This window comes from Telmatherina bonti, assembly GCF_933228915.1.
Source record: "Telmatherina bonti genome assembly, chromosome: 15".
Lineage (NCBI taxonomy): Eukaryota > Metazoa > Chordata > Actinopteri > Atheriniformes > Telmatherinidae > Telmatherina > Telmatherina bonti.
In genome coordinates, this window is record NC_136613.1 from 9,993,500 (window position 1) to 10,011,028 (window position 17,529).

Genomic DNA, 17,529 nt, shown 5'->3' on the forward strand with positions numbered 1-17,529 from the left:
TGACAAATGACAAAAAGCACTTTTTTTTTTACTGGTAGGCAAACATTTAAGAAGGGTCTTTGTCATTAATTAAACTTGTAATTTAATAACACATCAAATATGGACAGACTGGAACCTACATGTTTAAAAAAAAACTATCTAATTATGATTGTAGTTATTTTTTTGGTTAATTTATTTTGAAAATATTGAAAATCTTACATACTCCACCTTTAAGGATTCTATGTCACCAAGAATCTCAATGGTTCTGAAGCCTTCTTACTTACCTAACAGGTGCCCAGCGAGTGTGTATTTAATGCAACCTCATTATGCATAGAAGTAGCATAAAATAATTGCCTGTTGTTACATCTCTGTGTTCATGCTTGCAAAGAGTCAGACATGGCACATGGAATACTTACTGCTGAATGTTGGCACAACTCTGGTAAGAGTTTTGTTGGATCAGCACCAACATCAGACAAGTAGCTTTGCATCTCTGACATCCCCTCATGTGCAAAAATCTGACTGATACGAGGAGTATCACAATTGTATGTGCAAGATTTGATCTGTACTTTTACATCCAAGGCTGAAGTAAAGAGTCGGCTCCATGCTGACAGTTCCTGCTTGTCTCTGGTTGTTCGTCTGTTTGCTTTGAGTCATCAGAGCTGAAGTCATGTTGCTACAGAGAGGCAGATTTGACTCGCCGCTGCACAGCTGTCCTGCAACCCAAACCAAAGACTGACCTCTCTACCCTGCTGTGAAAAGTGATCCCCCACCTGTGATTGGACGAGAGCTGGTGCTGGGATGGGAGGACCGTGGGTGGGGTTGAGGGAATGGGGACAGATAAGCGGACGAAAAGCCGTACGGTGGGCACACTGGATTAAATGCGTGGCACTGAATTTTTTTGAACATCCCCTAAATTTACAAGCTCTAATCCTTGTCAGATAAGAACATAGCTGCTGTCGAGCTGACGTCACGGCCAGTCTGTAACCAGTTGCTGTTCAGCAATACCCCCACCCCCAATTCCCCACACACACATGGGGAAAGTACAGCTACACACCATGATGTTTATTTACTGTTAAACTGTTTTTACTGGCTGATCTATCCCCTGAGAAGCAATTTCTCTCTGCTGCTCTCCCAAACATGACTGTAAGCTTGTTCACAGCAAAGCAACGACTAATGCAGAGCTGCTGACATGGACGGTACTTTAGTTTTAAAGTATGATTTGTGAAGAGGATAATAATCTAAACATAAATAATCTATACATAAAGCTAAGGAGGCACAGCAGTGGAGAATATCAACTGCCAATAAAAGTTCATCTGCACTGAATATATAAATCCGCATAAAAAATTAGAATTGTTTTCTTAAGAAATGAGAGTTTATTATCTAAAATATTTAACATTGCAATATATTTACCTTTTTTAAAAAAAAAAAAACATTTACTAAAGAGGTTTAATCAGTGAAAATTAAAGGAGTGCTTTGTTGTTTCCTGCTACAGTTTCAGGAAGGAAGTTTAATCCTCATGTGTTTCATCATATGTAATTATCTTCCATCGGTCCTGCTCTACGGCTCAGAAACATGGAGAGTGACCAAGACCAGCACCCACAATCTCCAAACCTTCATCAACAGATGCCTCAGGAACATCTTAAACTTCAGATGGCCAGAGAAGATCCCGAATGAACAACTCTGGGAGAGAACAAGCTAAACTCCAATAGAGATCGAGATTAGAAAGCCAAAATGAAGCTGGATTGGCCACACTCTGCAGAAGCCTGCACACAACATCACCAGGCAGGCCCTTGACTGGAATCCTCAAGGCAAGCGCAAAGTGGGTCGCCTGAAGCAGACTTGGCGGAGAAGCTTCAAAGCTGAGATGAAAGCTGCCGGAAAAACGTGGACTGAGATAAGGAGGACCAGCCAGAACCGAGTGCGATGGAGGAGTGTTGTCGCGGCCCTGTGTTCCACAAGGAATCAAGTGGCATAAGAAGAAGAAGAAGATCTTCCATCGAAAGATGGAAGATGAAGTAACAACACAGTAATCTAAAAGATTCATCAAGGGTAGAAAACAATAGTTTGAGACTATTATAAGCCTAATATGCTACAAAATGGGTCATGTACCTTCAAAAGATTTCTCTGTTTAAGTCATTTGGCAAAAACTTTTATCTAAAGCAACTTACATCTAAGAAATGATCAAATTACCTTAAACTATGGACAGTATGAGGACGCTGGAGTACCCAGAGAGAACCCACGCATAGACAGGGTGAACATGAAAACCCCACACAGGAAGCCCAGTGTTCAAACATTCCCCAAGCCGAGGCTCAAACCAGCAACCTTCCTAGAAGGTTGCTGGTTTGACTGGATAAATGGGTAGATGCAGCCATCTATCCATTTAAATATTGCTTACAGGTCCATCCATCCATCCATCCATCCATCTTCTGCCGCTTATCCGGGGTCGGGTCGCGGGGGCAGCAGCCTAAGCAGGGAAGCCCAGACTTCCCTCTCCCCAGCCACATTTGCCAACTCTGCGGGGGGGATCCCGAGGCGTTCCCAGGCCAGCCGAGAGATGTAATCCCTCCAGCGTGTCCTGGGTCTTCACCGGGGTCTCCTCCCAGAGGGACGTGCCTGGAACACCTCACCAGGGAGGCGTCCAGGAGGCATCCTGACCAGATGCCCGAGCCACCTCAACTGGTTCCTCTCGATGCGAAGGAGCAGCGGCTCTACTCTGAGCCCCTCCCGGATGACTGAGCTCCTCACCCTATCTCTAAGGGAGAGCCCGGCCACCCTGCGGAGGAAACTCATTTCAGCCGCCTGTATACGAGATCTCGTTCTTTCGGTCACGACCCACAGCTCATGACCATAGGTGAGGGTAGGAACGTAGATCGACTGATAAATCGAGAGCTTCGCCTTCTGGCTCAGCTCCTTCTTCACCACGACAGACCGGCGCAGAGCCCGCATTACTGCAGACGCCGCACCGATCCGTCTGTCGATCTCACGCTCCATCCTTCCCTCACTCGTGAACAAGACCCCGAGATATTTAAACTCCTCCACTTGAGGCAGGACCTAACTCCCGACCCGGAGAGGGCAATCCACCCTATTCCGGCTGAGGACCATGGTCTCAGATTTTGAGGTGCTGATTCTCATCCCAGCCGCTTCACACTCGGCCGCGAATCGCTCAAGCGAGAGCTGGAGATCACGACCAGATGAAGCCAACAGGACCACGTCATCCGCAAAAAGCAGGGACCCAATCCTGAGGCCACCAAGTCGGATCCCCTCAACCCCTCGGCTGCGCCTAGAAATTCTGTCCATATAAGTTATGAACAGAATCGGTGATAAAGGGCAGCCTTGGCGGAGTCCAACCCTCACCGGAAACGAATCCGACTTACTACCGGCAATGCGAACCAAGCTCTGACACCTGTCGTACAGGGACCGGACAGCTCGTACAAGGGGGTCCGGTACCCCATACTCCCGGAGTACCCCCCACAGGAGCCCCCGGGGGACATGGTCGAATGCCTTCTCCAGGTCCACAAAGCACATGTAGACTGGTTGGGCAAACTCCCATGCCCCCCCCAGGACCCCAGAGAGGGTATAGAGCTGGTCCACTGTTCCACGACCAGGACGAAAACCACACTGCTCCTCCTCAATCCGGGATTCGACTATCCGGCGGACCCTCCTCTCCAGGACCCCTGAATAGACCTTACCAGGGAGGCTGAGGAGTGTGATTCCCCTGTAATTGGAACACACCCTCCGGTCCCCCTTCTTAAAAAGGGGGACCACCACCCCAGTCTGCCAATCCAGCGGTACTGCCCCCGATGTCCACGCGATGCTGCAGAGGCGTGTCAGCCAGGACAGCCCCATAGCATCCAGAGCCTTAAGGAACTCCGGGCGGATCTCATCCACCCCCGGGGCCTTGCCGCCAAGGAGCTTTTTGACCACCTCAGCGACTTCAGCCCCAGAGATAGGAGAGTCCACCCCTGAGTCCACCAGCTCTGCTCCCTCATGGGAAGACGTGTTGGTAGGATTGAGGAGGTCTTCGAAGTATTCCCTCCACCGACCCACAACGTCCCGAGTTGAGGTCAGCAGCACCCCATCTCCACTGTACACAGTATTGATGGAGCACTGCTTCCCCCCCCCCCCCCCCCCCCCCCCGAGCCGCCGGATGGTGGACCAGAATCTCCTCGAAGCCGTCCAGAAGTCTTTCTCCATGGCCTCGCCGAACTCCTCCCATGCCCGAGTTTTTGCCTCGGCAACGGCCGAAGCCGCATGCCGCTTAGCCCGCCGGTACCCATCAGCTGCCTCCAGAGTCCCACAGGCCAAGAAGGCCCGATAGGACTCCTTCTTCAGCTTGACGGCATCCCTCACTTCTGGTGTCCACCAACGAGTCCTGGGATTACCGCCACGACAGGCACCAACGACCTTGCAGCCACAGCTCCGGCTGGCCGCCTCAGCAATAGAGGCACGGAACACAGCCCATTCGGACTCAATGTCCCCCGCCTCACCCGGGACATGTTCGAAGCTCTGCTGAAGGTGGGAGTTGAAGATCGCTCTGACAGGGGACTCAGCCAGACGTTCCCAGCAGACCCTCACAACACGTTTGGGCCTGCCAGCTCTGACCGGCTTCCTCCCCCACCATCTGAGCCAACTCACCACCAGGTGGTGATCAGTTGACAGCTCCGCCCCCCTCTTCACCCGAGTGTCCAAGGCATGTGGCCGCAGGTCCGACGATACGACTACAAAGTCGATCATTGAACTGCGGCCCAGGGAATCCTGATGCCAGGTGTACATATGGACACTCTTATGCTGGAACATGGTGTTCATTATAGACAATCCATGACGAGCACAGAAGTCCAATAACAAAACACCATTTGGGTTCAGAGTGGGGGGGACCATGCCTCCCAATCACTCCCCTCCAGGTCTCACTGTCATTGCCCACGTGAGCATTGAAGTCCCCCAGCAGAACAATGGAGTCCCCAGAAGGAGCACCCTCCAGCACTCCCTCCAAGGACCCCAGAAAGGGTGGGTACTCTGAACTGCTGTTCGGTGCATAAGCACAGACAACAGTCAGGACCCGTCCCCCCACCCGGAGGCGGAGGGAAACTACCCTTTCATCCACCGGGGTAAACCCCAACGTGCAGGCACCAAGCTGGGGGCTGATGAGAATGCCCACACCAGCTCGGCGCCTCTCACCATGAGCAACTCCAGAGTGGAAGAAGGTCCAGCCCCTCTCGAGGGTACTGGTTCCAGAGCCCAAGCCATGCGTCGAGGTGAGTCCAACTATATCTAGTCGGAACCGCTCAACCTCGCGCACCAGCTCAGGCTCCTTCCCCACCAGAGAGGTGACGTTCCACGTCCCTAGAGCCAGCTTCTGCAGCCGGGGATCGGACCGCCAGGGTCCCCGCCCCTTGCTGCCGCCCAGCTCACATTGCACCCGACCCCTACGGCTCCTCCCGCAGATGGTGAGCCCACGGGAGGCGGGGCCCATGTAACCCTTTCGGGCTGAGCCCGACCGGGCCCCATGGGCGAAGGCCCGGCCACCAGACGCTCGCTCTCGTACCCCGCCTCCAGGCCTGGCTCCAGAGGGGGGTCCCGGTAACCCGCGTCCGGGCAAGGAAACATTCATGCCCAGGTTGGTCGTCATCATAGGGGTCTATGAGCCGTGCTTGGTCTGGTCCCTCCCCTAGACACCTGTTTGCCATGGGTGACCCTACCAGGGGCATAAAGCCCCCGACAACATAGCTGCTAGGATCTTCGGGACGCACAAACCCCTCCTGCTTACAGGTCGATACCTGCAAAATGTGACGCTGTTGAAACAATAATATGCAGAGAAAGAAAAACACCACGCTTGCAGTGGGTGATAGATTGTGATACACAGATATCACTTTGGTATGAACCTACATGCTGCCATTTTTCATATGCTGCAAAAAAAAAAAAAAAAAAGAAAAAAAAAAAGAAACAGAACGCACAAGTGAAACACAGTGTGTGACAAGACTCAGCTCAAGCACCAATAGGAAGCGTTGCAATGCAGCCTGCATCTGGTGGCACAGATCATGGCAGCGGTGAAGTTCCACACTTTATTTGTCAATCTGAAGAATGTTATGTCTTAAAAGCCACCAAACGATCAACATAACGGCTACATAATGCTGAATATTAGTTGTTTTCTGACTCTGGAGAGCTTGAACTTACTATAATATTCTACATTTTTGTTCCATACTTGTGAAGGGACAGTGCAGGTATAGTTTGTATCGACAAGTGGAATAATTGTACCATTTTTGTGTATTTAATGTGCAATCGACTATACACTAATATAGTAATAATAAAGACTTCTATGTGAATAATCTACTTAAATGTGATGTCTTAGTGGAGGAGCAATATGTCTAACAGGATTTACAGGTTATGGGTTCTATAGTTCCACTCCCTTCTTCTCCAGTGATGAATTGTTTTAAAGCCCTTTTGGCTCCTCTTTCTGTCGCATTTGTTTTGTTGAAGTTAGAATGTGTTGGGCTAATAAGTATTTCTGTTGCTGTATAGAGTACTTTTGGCTTTTAAGCTTAGCTACTGGGGCTGCTTTACTTTGTTTGTTTTAGTTTAGCAGACCAGTTTTTGTTTCACACATTTTGTGCCTTGTTTTCTTCTTTTTGTAATGGATGGGGTTTTTTTGTAGCTGTCCTTTCTCTAAGCCCAACACTTGTAATATTGCCACCTCTTTGTTCCCCACTTGTGACAATAAATTCTCAGAAATTCACATTTTAACAGCTGTTCTCATTTGTTACGCCTCACATCCCCTTGCAGAGTTGGGACGTAGCATGAATTTTTCCCCATTTATTCATTATTTAATATCTATGTATGTACATCACTCGATGGTTTGATTTCACATCTCAGCTTCATTCTGCACCACAAAGCCAGGTTAGTTTGAACTGTGCACTGCAAGCTTTCCATGCACACACACCGCCCCCCATGCAATGCTGTCCACCCTGGTGAAGTACTTACATGTAGCTCAAGTGGTGACCCAGTGTGTTAGCTCCAGCACCCTGCCCCTCTACCTCAAATAATCCCTCTCACTGCCATAATCCATTAAGGAGCCCGCCACATCAGCAAAGTCCTCCAGGACCAGGCTGGTGGAGTCCTCACCAGAGGGTAGCTCCGGGTCTGTTGCCCAGGGGTGCTGGTAGCTGTCATGAGGCTCATCTGGGGGTGTCATCTTTGGTCCTTGTAGATGGGGTTGGAGGGGCTGAGACTGGGCCGGGTCAGACATCTGGTAGGCCGGCGCTGGATCTTTGCTCTGTGGTTCAGTCGGTCGATCCTTGATGATGCCACCGTCACTGCCACTGCTGCCCTGCGAAGAGGGGGCCAATACGTGGTAGAGGCTCGGCAGGCGGATGTCCAGCAGCACGCCGCTCTTTATGTAGAGCTTGTTGTTGAGGGTGTAGAGCTTTTCAGCGATGTCGTATCCCAGCATGACAGAGAAGATACGGCAGATGTAGCGCTCTTTGGAAATCAGCATGTAAAGGCGGCGGCGCCGCCATGAGATGTATCTGGAGTCCTCATCTGCTGTCAGGGTCACCTGGAGAACATTAATCAATGCCAAAAATATGTCAAAGATATTCTCTGGGCGGTCTGAACTCAAGTAGCAATCTAAAATTACAATGTTTGAAAATGTGGACATAAAAACTTCAAATATCTTTAGTTAAAACAAAATGATAAAGGAAATGTGGTCAACGTGTCAAATAAGAGTTATTACACACTTTTGTTTTAACAATTTACGATATGTTCAGCAAAAAGGTCCTTTTTCCAAGTTACCAATAACATTTACGTATATAAATTTATTAAAACAGACTCAAGTCCATAAAAGAACACACAGAAAACAAAGAAGACACATACACATCAATTCATAAAAAAAATAATCAACAACAGCTAACGTAGATATTTCAACCAGTGCATTCTCAGCCTGGATAAGTATCGGGAGCAACTCTCAGAAGGACTTGAGAGATCTGTAATTATGCTGTTTGTAGAGTCGTCCAGACGTTGCATAAATTTAAACATCAAATTTCTTCAAAGTGCTTTGAGTGTGCTCTTCCTGCAGTGACAAACATCTGACTTGCACTGCCACCTCTGGGAACTCTTAAGGTTATTCTCATAGCATCCATTATAACAACATATATACAACTTGTAACCTTTGCATTGCTGATTTTTTATAAGAAGTCAACAAGTGAGCTCTATAAAATGGAGTGCAATAAGCTTTAAACAAGGAAACTTTGACTTTAGTCGAATAGTAACCAAATTTACGTGTGGTGGTGTTTGCTTGTGCATATAATTTACAACATTGCCTACAATTATCATTGTCATAACTAGTATCATTTCTCAAAATATGACCAAGTTATTTAACTTTTTGGCAGACCTCAGCAAGTTTAGCATTTATTTTATGAAGGTGCTTGAAAGTTGGTTTCTTTGCAAATAGTTTGTATTTTGTAATAAATATGACCAAAGGCCAAAAAGAGTCGTTAAGTTTAATCTTCAATTAAATTTAGACAAACAAACAAAAGGCTTGTTTTTTTCCTTGGCCGTCATTTATTGAGGCAAATTAGCTAATATTAGCAACCAAAAGTGGCTGAACATCGGGAAATAGAAGCTAAATTGTAGACTAAATCAGTGTTGTACTGATTAATCAACATATAAAATGAAAGTGGCTTGATCAAAGCAGACTTTTGCACATGTAAAAAGAAAACTTATCATTCATGAAGATGCAGAAGGTTAAAGATGGGATAAATTCAAAACCAAAGTTACCCCCACCAGGATTATCCCAAAGTAATTTACACATAAGTTAAGTTTTAAGCGAGTATTTGTGTGGAAAATAAACTCTACTTGTGCTTTGGTGTCTGAAGTCACTACCAACTGAAAAAGCAAATAAAAGACATGGACATTTGAAAAGATCTTATTAAGTGAGTTTCTTAGGTTCACAGTAATTCAGTTTTTAGCATAAACATTTGTTTATGTAACAACAGAATAGAGGTCTTGGTTCATACCAAAAGGACAATTTTAGGTTAAAATTTCAAATTTCAAGGTATTCCATTGAGTGCCCTATAAAGGGTTAAGAAAGAAATGAGCCACTATTTATTTGTCCAGTGTTTTACATCCCAAATAACAGCCAAACTAATCTTTACATTTTTGCAAAATTAAAGTTTTAAATTCTAGTTTCACATTTGTCTATTAATGTACTATAAGCTGCTTCACTATTAATAATATAAACTAGTCAACCAGTCAATAAAATCTAGCGATTATCCTTTTGTTAAACATGGTGGTCTGCGATGGACTGGTGAGCTGTCCAGGGTGTACCCTGCCTTTCGCCCAAAGACTGCTGGGATAGACTCCAGCTTCCCCGCGACCCTTCATCGGATTAAGCGCTTAGGATGATGAATGAATAAACACGGTGGTGGCAGAATCATGGCTTGTGCTTCTTTAGCTCAATGCTGCTCTGGTTGGCTTTAAATTTATGGAATAATGAACTTCCAAAGGGAAATGTCAAAATATTTATATGCAAATTGACGTGAACACAAAGTGTGTGCATTAGTTAGAATAGAAGAGAAATAGAGTTTATGTTTAGAGTAGCAAAGTCAGTCATGATCTCTGTCCAATAGAAATTAAGTGAGACACTGAAAGCACTCATTAAAAAACTGGACCACAAATATTGCAGGATTATTTTAAGGTCATGCCATGTTTGCTCAGCTCTTTTACACATGTATATGTATTTAAGATTAAAACTAACATCAAGCACCCAGTATAGTGACCATTTTATGTTTTTTCTTATCTGTTATTCTGAATGCTTTGATCCAGAAAGTAAAGAACAAAGAAAACAGTTTGTCGCATTCAGTCAGTGTGTAAACCAGCACAGCCTGCCTGTTTAATCCTTAAAGACCCAACCCATGAAAAAAGTTAAGAAATGTTCTTTTTTTTTATTATTAAATATAAAGTGTTTATTTGTCCATTTAACAAATTGTTTAATGAATAAATAAAAATTTAAGGCAGCTTTTTTCGTGGATATTACCGTTTATTACTATGTGACCTGTCATGTTCTTAAAATAAAATCTTCTGCTTTCTGGAATCCATGATGGATCAGAAGATAAAAATCAGATTGTGTTCAACAAGATTTTGAGTTTTTACCATAAAGTGATGCAAAATGTCTCAGAAACTGTATGGATCATGTCACATTGGGTCCTAATGGGTTAAACTGCAGACCAACCTGAATCTCCAGCGAGACCTCGGGGCCTTGTTTTTACTTCAACTAAACTAATCTAACCCAACAGGATACGATAAAGGGAAGAGGACAACTCCTTTCCTCATCCTATCAAGCAAAGACTGATAGAAGTCAACAAAAAACAACTTGATATCCACACCTTGTTTCTCCTTTTAGCTCCTTAGATGTCAGCTTAATTTTACTGTTGGGCTTCGGTCTTACTTAATGAATTTTCTTTGTTGAGACATGAACAGAAGCTGCAACGAGGCCTCCTTTGGGATATCCACACATGGAGTCTCATACCTGGAACTTTCCCTCCTCGTTTGGTCTGAGAGACTCCCACTCAGGGGAGTCAAGGAACTGGTGGCGGTGGATATAGTGCAGGAACTGACCCTCCAAAGACACGCTGATCCTGAAAGGGATGGTGAGAGACACAAGGTGAAAAAGACCGATGAGGATTAAGGTGTGATAATAGGAACAGAGGAAGACTACAGTCTCTAACTCTAGGACGTAGGGCCTTACTAATGTCTTTGCAAGCTATAAACAGAGTAAGATCTGCCTTCAATTTTCTACCTTTTAGATAAATATTATGTTAAGTTTTCCTCTTTTGGCAGATGTACGCTCACATTATTTGAGCTATGAGCACGTTCCTCCTTCAGAGGAGCTTTATTTAGAAAAGATATTACTTCCTTTGTCTGAGATAATCAAGGTCATTACAGACAAATAATCTTCTTGATTTCAGACATTTGACATTCAGGCATCTAAAGAAAGAACAGAAAAAATGGGAGTATCCTGAATTTAAACTGGTGAAGAGAAATAAAGACAAAAAATGAAGGAATAAAACAAATCTGACATTTTATACATGCATATTTTCTATATAAATCAAATTCTTATCAAGCCTAAATTTAAGTCCTGATGCTGCCAGTTACTTTCAGAAATCATAAATAATAGTTCAATTAAATCCACTTTTCTCCAGTTCAAGGGTTGCATGATCTTTGTAGTATCCACCTTTTATAAATACGCAGAAACTCTCCAGACAGCTCAGCAATATGGCTCCAGGAAGGCTTTAACATGCATTAGATGATTAAATTAAATTAAATTAAATTAAATTAAATTAAATTAAATTAAATTAAATTAAATTAAATTAAATTAATAGCACCCTGCTATGGACCGGCGAGCTGTCCAGGGTGTACCCTGCCTTTCGCCCAAAAGACAGCTGGGATAGGTTCCAGCTTCCCTGCAACACTGAATTGGATTAAGTGGTTAGGATAATGAATGAATGAATAAATTAATAGCGCCACATCAAAACCTAAAAGGAAGGTCCGACAACCCAAACTTGGGAATGGGGAGGATCAATTAAACAGGTTTCTAATGGATCAAAAGTCACCTTGAAAGAGCTGCAAAGCTCCACTGCAGACATTAGAGAGTCTATCAGAACCACTTTAAGCCATATACAATACACCACAAAGCTGAACATCTTGAAAAAGAGGCTAAAAACCTCATTAAGAGCCATAAAGAAAACCAAAATTTAGGAAATCCCATTTGGAATTAACCAAAAGCTGCCAGAAGGCCTGAAAAAGAGGGTATTCTGGCCATGCATTAAAATTTCACTTTTTCTCCGTCATATACTTGTAGCACAAACACAATTTCTAACGATTCCTACGGTGAAGTATAGTGGGAATGTTTGTCACCAGCCATTGGGAATTGATCAGACTGTACTGTGGTCAAACAGGACAACTGTTACAGTCCTACAAAGAATCAAGGCAGTAATTAGGACATGCTGCAAGGTGAACAAAGCAATACAGTTAAAGCAACACTTGAGTGACGTGAAAAGGTATTTCTAAATGCATCCACATTGCCAGCCTAAACCAGTTGGATCTATAATCCATGCTGTACACCAACTGAATCCATTCAGCTTAGAAGAGCTGCAGCAGTTTGTTCTCCACAAATGGGTTTAAATCCTAGATGTGCTAAATTTATAGAGAAACTTTCCTCAAGAGGCTGCTGCAGCTGTAGCAGGGATTCAGGAAGGCAAAGTACTGCCTTTTAGGATACACACTTTAGCACAGTGTGTAAATTTATCTTATTTTGTTGGTGTTATCTTGTTTAACAACTTTAAATTAGAAAATTCAAAGTTAAAACTGATGTATTTATTTGGTGACACAGAAGCTACAAAATTATATTTTAAATCAAGGCTGTGAAATAAAAAAGAAAAGGTCAAAAGAAATTTGCATTTCCAATTAAATGTAATGTTCTGATAGAATAAATCAACTAAAAACTTTTATACAAAAACCTCCTGTGTTCCTTCAAAGTTATATAAACTCTACGTGCTCCGGTTATGAGCCTGATTTCCGCTAGCATAGCCCCGAGCTAAAAAGGTCACTGTACAGCCATTGTTTTCCTCTCAAACCTGTGTGTTATATGACCAATAGTGTGTGAACACTCCCTATTTTACTCTGAGATTTTTGAGTCTGTTTTTCCTCATCTGTTTTCAGTTAAATCTCTACATAATGCCATTGAAGCTGCATGGGAGCAAATCCCTAAAGCCCGGTTCTTAATCTGGTCCAAAGTTTTCCCAGAAGACTTGAAACTGTGACGGCATCAGATTTAGGCTCATTGTTTTAAGACGAAACAGACACAATTGTTCGTTTGGGTATTCACATACCCTTTGGTCTACATTCATTGCTACACGACACGGTGATATAATACATGAGAATTATGACATTTATCAGCTGTTTAGGCTAACAAAGATAGTGACCACTGAATCTGAGGAATCAGGATTTAAGACAAAGATTATTATCTAATATGCCGCTCCTCTAGAAACTGAACTGTGTGAGCATTTCCTTCCAGATTTTGCTTGAACAACCTGTCAACACCACAGCCGGCATTTAATCTGAAGTAAGATGAGCAGAGAGCATCTACTCTCCTGTTGTGGTATAGAAAGCTATCACTGAAAGCAGCTGGTAGGCTGAACATGGACTCGCACTGGTGAGTCACAGACAAAAATACTCTGTTTACAACATTTCTCTGTCCCGGCTTCCAGAGATCTACTGCAGCATGTTTCAGGATGTTTGGATGAAGGGAACGCACTTCCTGTGGTGGGTTTTATTTGCCAACTGCCTCAAAGAAGCAATAATTTGAGTCTTGTTTGAAAAAAAAGTTCATGACAGTTAAAGTTTTGTTGTCCCTAAAAGTAGTGTTTAAAGATGTGGAAGAAACTGTGGGTGGCAGCATTAATATATTAACTTTATCCATCCTTCCATCCATTATGGAGCCTATCCCAGTAATTACTGGGCGGGAGGGAGGGTACACCCTGGACAGGTCACCAGTCCATTACAGGGCCTCGTGGACAGGTCGTTTAGCTTTACCCATAAAATAAAATGTCATAGTCCTTGCATGTGTGCATTAAATCATTGTCATATCATGGAAAGAACCTCATTTAATATACTTTATCAGCAAACAAGACGTGTGAGTTGAGTATATAATTAGTTTGCATGTGTGCATTAAATCATTGTCATATCATGGAGCATTCAGCAGTGAGGCTGCAGCAAAATGAGAACTTATGAAATAAAAAAGCTTTTCGATTAATTCATTTTTTAGGTAGAATGAGAGAGGAAAGTTGTGTAAAAAGTTACATGAATATGTCAGAACCAGTCAGTAACGCGCCTGTGTATAAACAAACCGGCACTCATAAGTCCTTCTGTAAAGGCAGGTAAACAAAAAACAAAATTTCAATGGGGGGGGGGGGGCCTTCAACACTGCATAAATAGTTTAGTAGTTTAAATATATTTGTTTACATCATAAAACTGCAAAGTATTTGGGGATTTATTCTTCCATGATACACTTTATCATGAAAAAATGCAGGATAAATCTCTGAGCAGGAGGAGAAAGGCTAAAACCGCTGTGTGGCTGTAATCTTTGGGCCATCAGGTTGCAGCTCTTTATAAAAGTCATGACTGTGTGAAGTATGGTACTTCTGCAAACCATTTAAAGCCTGTATACAGATATTTTAGTAGCTTGCAAACAATGTCACAACAGACTCTTCTGTGGACTGAGGCGATATGAAAACTGTTTAATTAACTAGAATCTGTACTTTTTCCAGTGTGTTTTTAGCACAAAGTTCAAAATTTAACATCAATAACAATGCTAAGAACTTGTCAAATTTATTAAAACTTTATCAGTACTGATATAAACTTAATTTGAAGCAACATATGCGATTATTCAGACAAGGTTTTCCCTCAGGAAAAGCTTTGCTTATTTCAGCAAAACATCGCCAAATGACATTCTGCAGTTATTTAAAAAGCATGACTGTATGAGTGAAAAATAAATACATAAAAGATGTGGTTTTTATGCTATTTGAGTGTCTTTACAGCTGAAATCATCAGCAAATTATCTTTCATCTTCTAATCTACAGCATATTAATCTCTGGCAGATTTGATTTAGCATTATGAAAATGCATTGTGCATCTAAACCTGTGTTTTTCAAGCTTTTTTTTTTTTTTTTAGCTAAGGCACACTTTTTTCCCCTGAAAAATCACAAGGCACACCACAAACCAAACTATTTTTTTTTTTCTTTTTTAAAGTCCATATTATTAATATGAAGTCCATCTTGTCAAAGCTTCTTGAATAGAAACCAGATAAACACAAGAAGACGGAATTTTGATATCTTTCACCGGGGCCTGTTTGGATGAACAGAACTGCTTTTTAGACCAATTAGGTGAAATTGGATAATTTCTCAAGGCACACCTGATAATCTCGTGCCACAGTACAGTGGCTGAAAAACACTGGTCTAAACTTCCTGTTCATTGTTAGGTCAGACATGCAGCACAAGTGCAGCTGGCAACTCACTGGGTGGCTGCTAAACCACCAATGAACCAAAAAATGTGAACTGCATCACTTGAAGAGGCAAATATATTGTGGGTATTTGTAGTTTATCTCTATTGAAGCTCAATATTTGGTTTTAACATCACTTTTTATTTTATTTTCTCATGACTCATCAACAACAGAGCAGATAGCAACCCAAAGGGAGGCTTTAGCAACTAAAGAGTTGATTATTTTCTATGACAGCTTGCATAAAATAGGGATTAAAAAGGAAAGGGATTGTTGCATTTTTCAAGTAAACATGACACTTTCTAGAAGTAAACATTGTTCCACGTCAAGTGAATTTCTTTCAAGGCAAAAATCTGAATTTAAGCTCTTTTTACTGTGGCTTTTTTAATTAGTATAGAAATATTTAGGTATTTAAGAATTCAGATTTTGTGGATTGTTAGAAAGGATGGTTGGAACGTGATGTTTTGTGGATGTGAGACAAATGCATTCAAACACTCCCCACCTCCCAGACAGCAGAAAGGAGAGCTGGTCAATGGGTGTCTTGCCCTCCACAGCATACGTCTCTCCTGCCTTCAACTCCACCACCTTGTTCTCAAAAGCCCTCGCAATCTCCTTAAACACCTGGATGGGCACGCCCAACGGCAGGTAGACCGCCTGGTAGAGGGAGGACAACTCCTCACCGCGTATGCCCTCCTGGTGCAGTCGCAAAAGCAGGTGGCAGACCTGAACCAGGCAAACCAGCAGCAGAAGCAGATTCCAGGTGAAGACATCCAGGCTGCACATTGTCAGCCAGCCCCACAGCGTGAGGCACAGGAAAGCTGGGGACAGGAAGCCATAGATGAAGAGGCATCCGAAGGCCCCGCTGCCTCCCATGTAGCCCAGGAACAGGATGGTGTTGCCCAAATGGTAGATGGCCCCCTCTGTGTTGTTGCTCCAGCCATTGCAGAGAGGGGAAAACAACAAGCTGTCCAACAGGGTCAAGTTGTCAGTGCTCATGTTTTAAGCCCACAAGTTGACAAGCTGGATGACGCACCAAGTAAATGCAGAAAAAATAAAAATTTTGTTAAAAAAAAAACAAAAAACCTTTCCACTAAAACTCTGAGCTATTACAGTGTAGTTACAACTAGATGTTGTGTTTTATTTGCAGCTGGTTTTAAAGAAAAAAAGCTGCTCAAACTGAGTAAAAGTGTTAAGAGGTAAATGTTCCCTTGTCATGCAGTGGAAAATTCTTCAATGTGAAAAAGTTCTCACGCCTCTGTTTGTAGCAGAAACACAGCTGGAATGGGGTTCTTCCTCTTCTCTTCCTCTCATATTTGCCTTCCCCTGTCCTCTGGCCCCGTCTTTCCCCTGAAATCCTTCCCGTCGTCCTTCTCACTTTGCTCTTCAGCCTGTTCCTCTCACACATGGGTCTGCATTGAAGAGCCAACAGCTGGAGGAGAAAGGGCTAAGGGAGGGGGGGAGTGCTGATAGAGCCCTACAAGGATAACCATGTTTGGAATTGAAACCCAAGGAGGAGAGAGTGGCAGATAGAAAGCAGGCTTGCTACTTAACATAACAGAAAGAGAGGGACAGGAAACGGGAGGGAGGAGAGGGGCTATATAACAAGTGACTCCCTAATAAATGTCACACATATAAACTTCAGGATTTCACCAAAATTTCACAAAGTCCAGACCACTCCCAGGAGTGTAGCTCTACTGGTGCATATTTAGAGCCACAGAAATAAATAGGACGGCAGTACAGGTCAGATTTCAGGTGTAAACACCCACTAACACCACCATCACTTCACATACGCAGCATTCAGACTGGGAAACTCCAGCAACACGTCCATCACAATATCCAAACTGGTTTGTTTTTTTCCGTTTTAGTAGCAAAAGGAAATATAAAAACGATATAATACAACATATTCTGTTGAAGTTAGTATACTAACGTGCATTGAATTTAGAAGATTTAAGTATATTAGTTTAGATTATTAGACTGGATTTAGGTGGATTGGACTGATGGAGTAGAAAATGAGATATCTTGGAGCGTTTTAAAGTAATACAGACTGAAAACTGACCCAAATCAACAAAAAAGCAACATGGTCTTTAGATGCAGGCATGACAAGCTCAAACTTGCACACTTACCAAATTTTAAGTCATGTATGGCAAGAAAAGGCAGGCAGAAAATAGGAAACTGAAGGACAACTCAGTTAATGTTGATGTGAGACAAGTGTGAAAACAGCAAGTCATTGGAACCAAACATGACATTTAGACTCCTGGATTATAGAAATGATACATAAACCTAATAATTTAAATGTCAATTTGAAATTAAAATAAAATGCATTTCACCTGGTCATCCACAGAGATATAACATCTTAACATGTGGGAGTTTTCGATGCAGTTGGCTTTAAAAAGGTCACATGGAGGACTTCACTCCTTATACAAGAACACGTGTTCAATGATTGGCCTCAATTTCAAAAACTAATTTTAAAAGCGCCACTTTTTTACTTTTTCAATCAAAAATTGT

General features: G+C 42.9%; 1 protein-coding gene across 2 annotated transcripts in view; it reads right to left on the reverse strand.

Annotated features, from left to right (window-relative positions):
* The window catches only part of popdc2 (popeye domain cAMP effector 2), a 22,022-nt gene extending 5,609 nt beyond the window's left edge, over nt 1-16,413 (reverse strand). The window contains exons 1-4 of one of the 2 annotated variants that reach the window (XM_079253950.1): nt 16,276-16,413; nt 15,527-16,044; nt 10,499-10,607; nt 6,955-7,528 (exon numbers count right to left, since the gene is read on the reverse strand). In XM_079253950.1, the coding sequence (XP_079110076.1) occupies nt 7,004-7,528; nt 10,499-10,607; nt 15,527-16,020 (1,128 nt within the window). In that variant the 5' untranslated portion in view covers nt 16,021-16,044; nt 16,276-16,413 and the 3' untranslated portion in view covers nt 6,955-7,003. Of the gene's footprint in view, nt 1-6,954; nt 7,529-10,498; nt 10,608-15,526 lie in introns of both variants that reach the window. The other variant, XM_079253949.1, reaches the window with a different exon arrangement.
* Between the last annotated feature and the right edge of the window lie 1,116 nt (nt 16,414-17,529).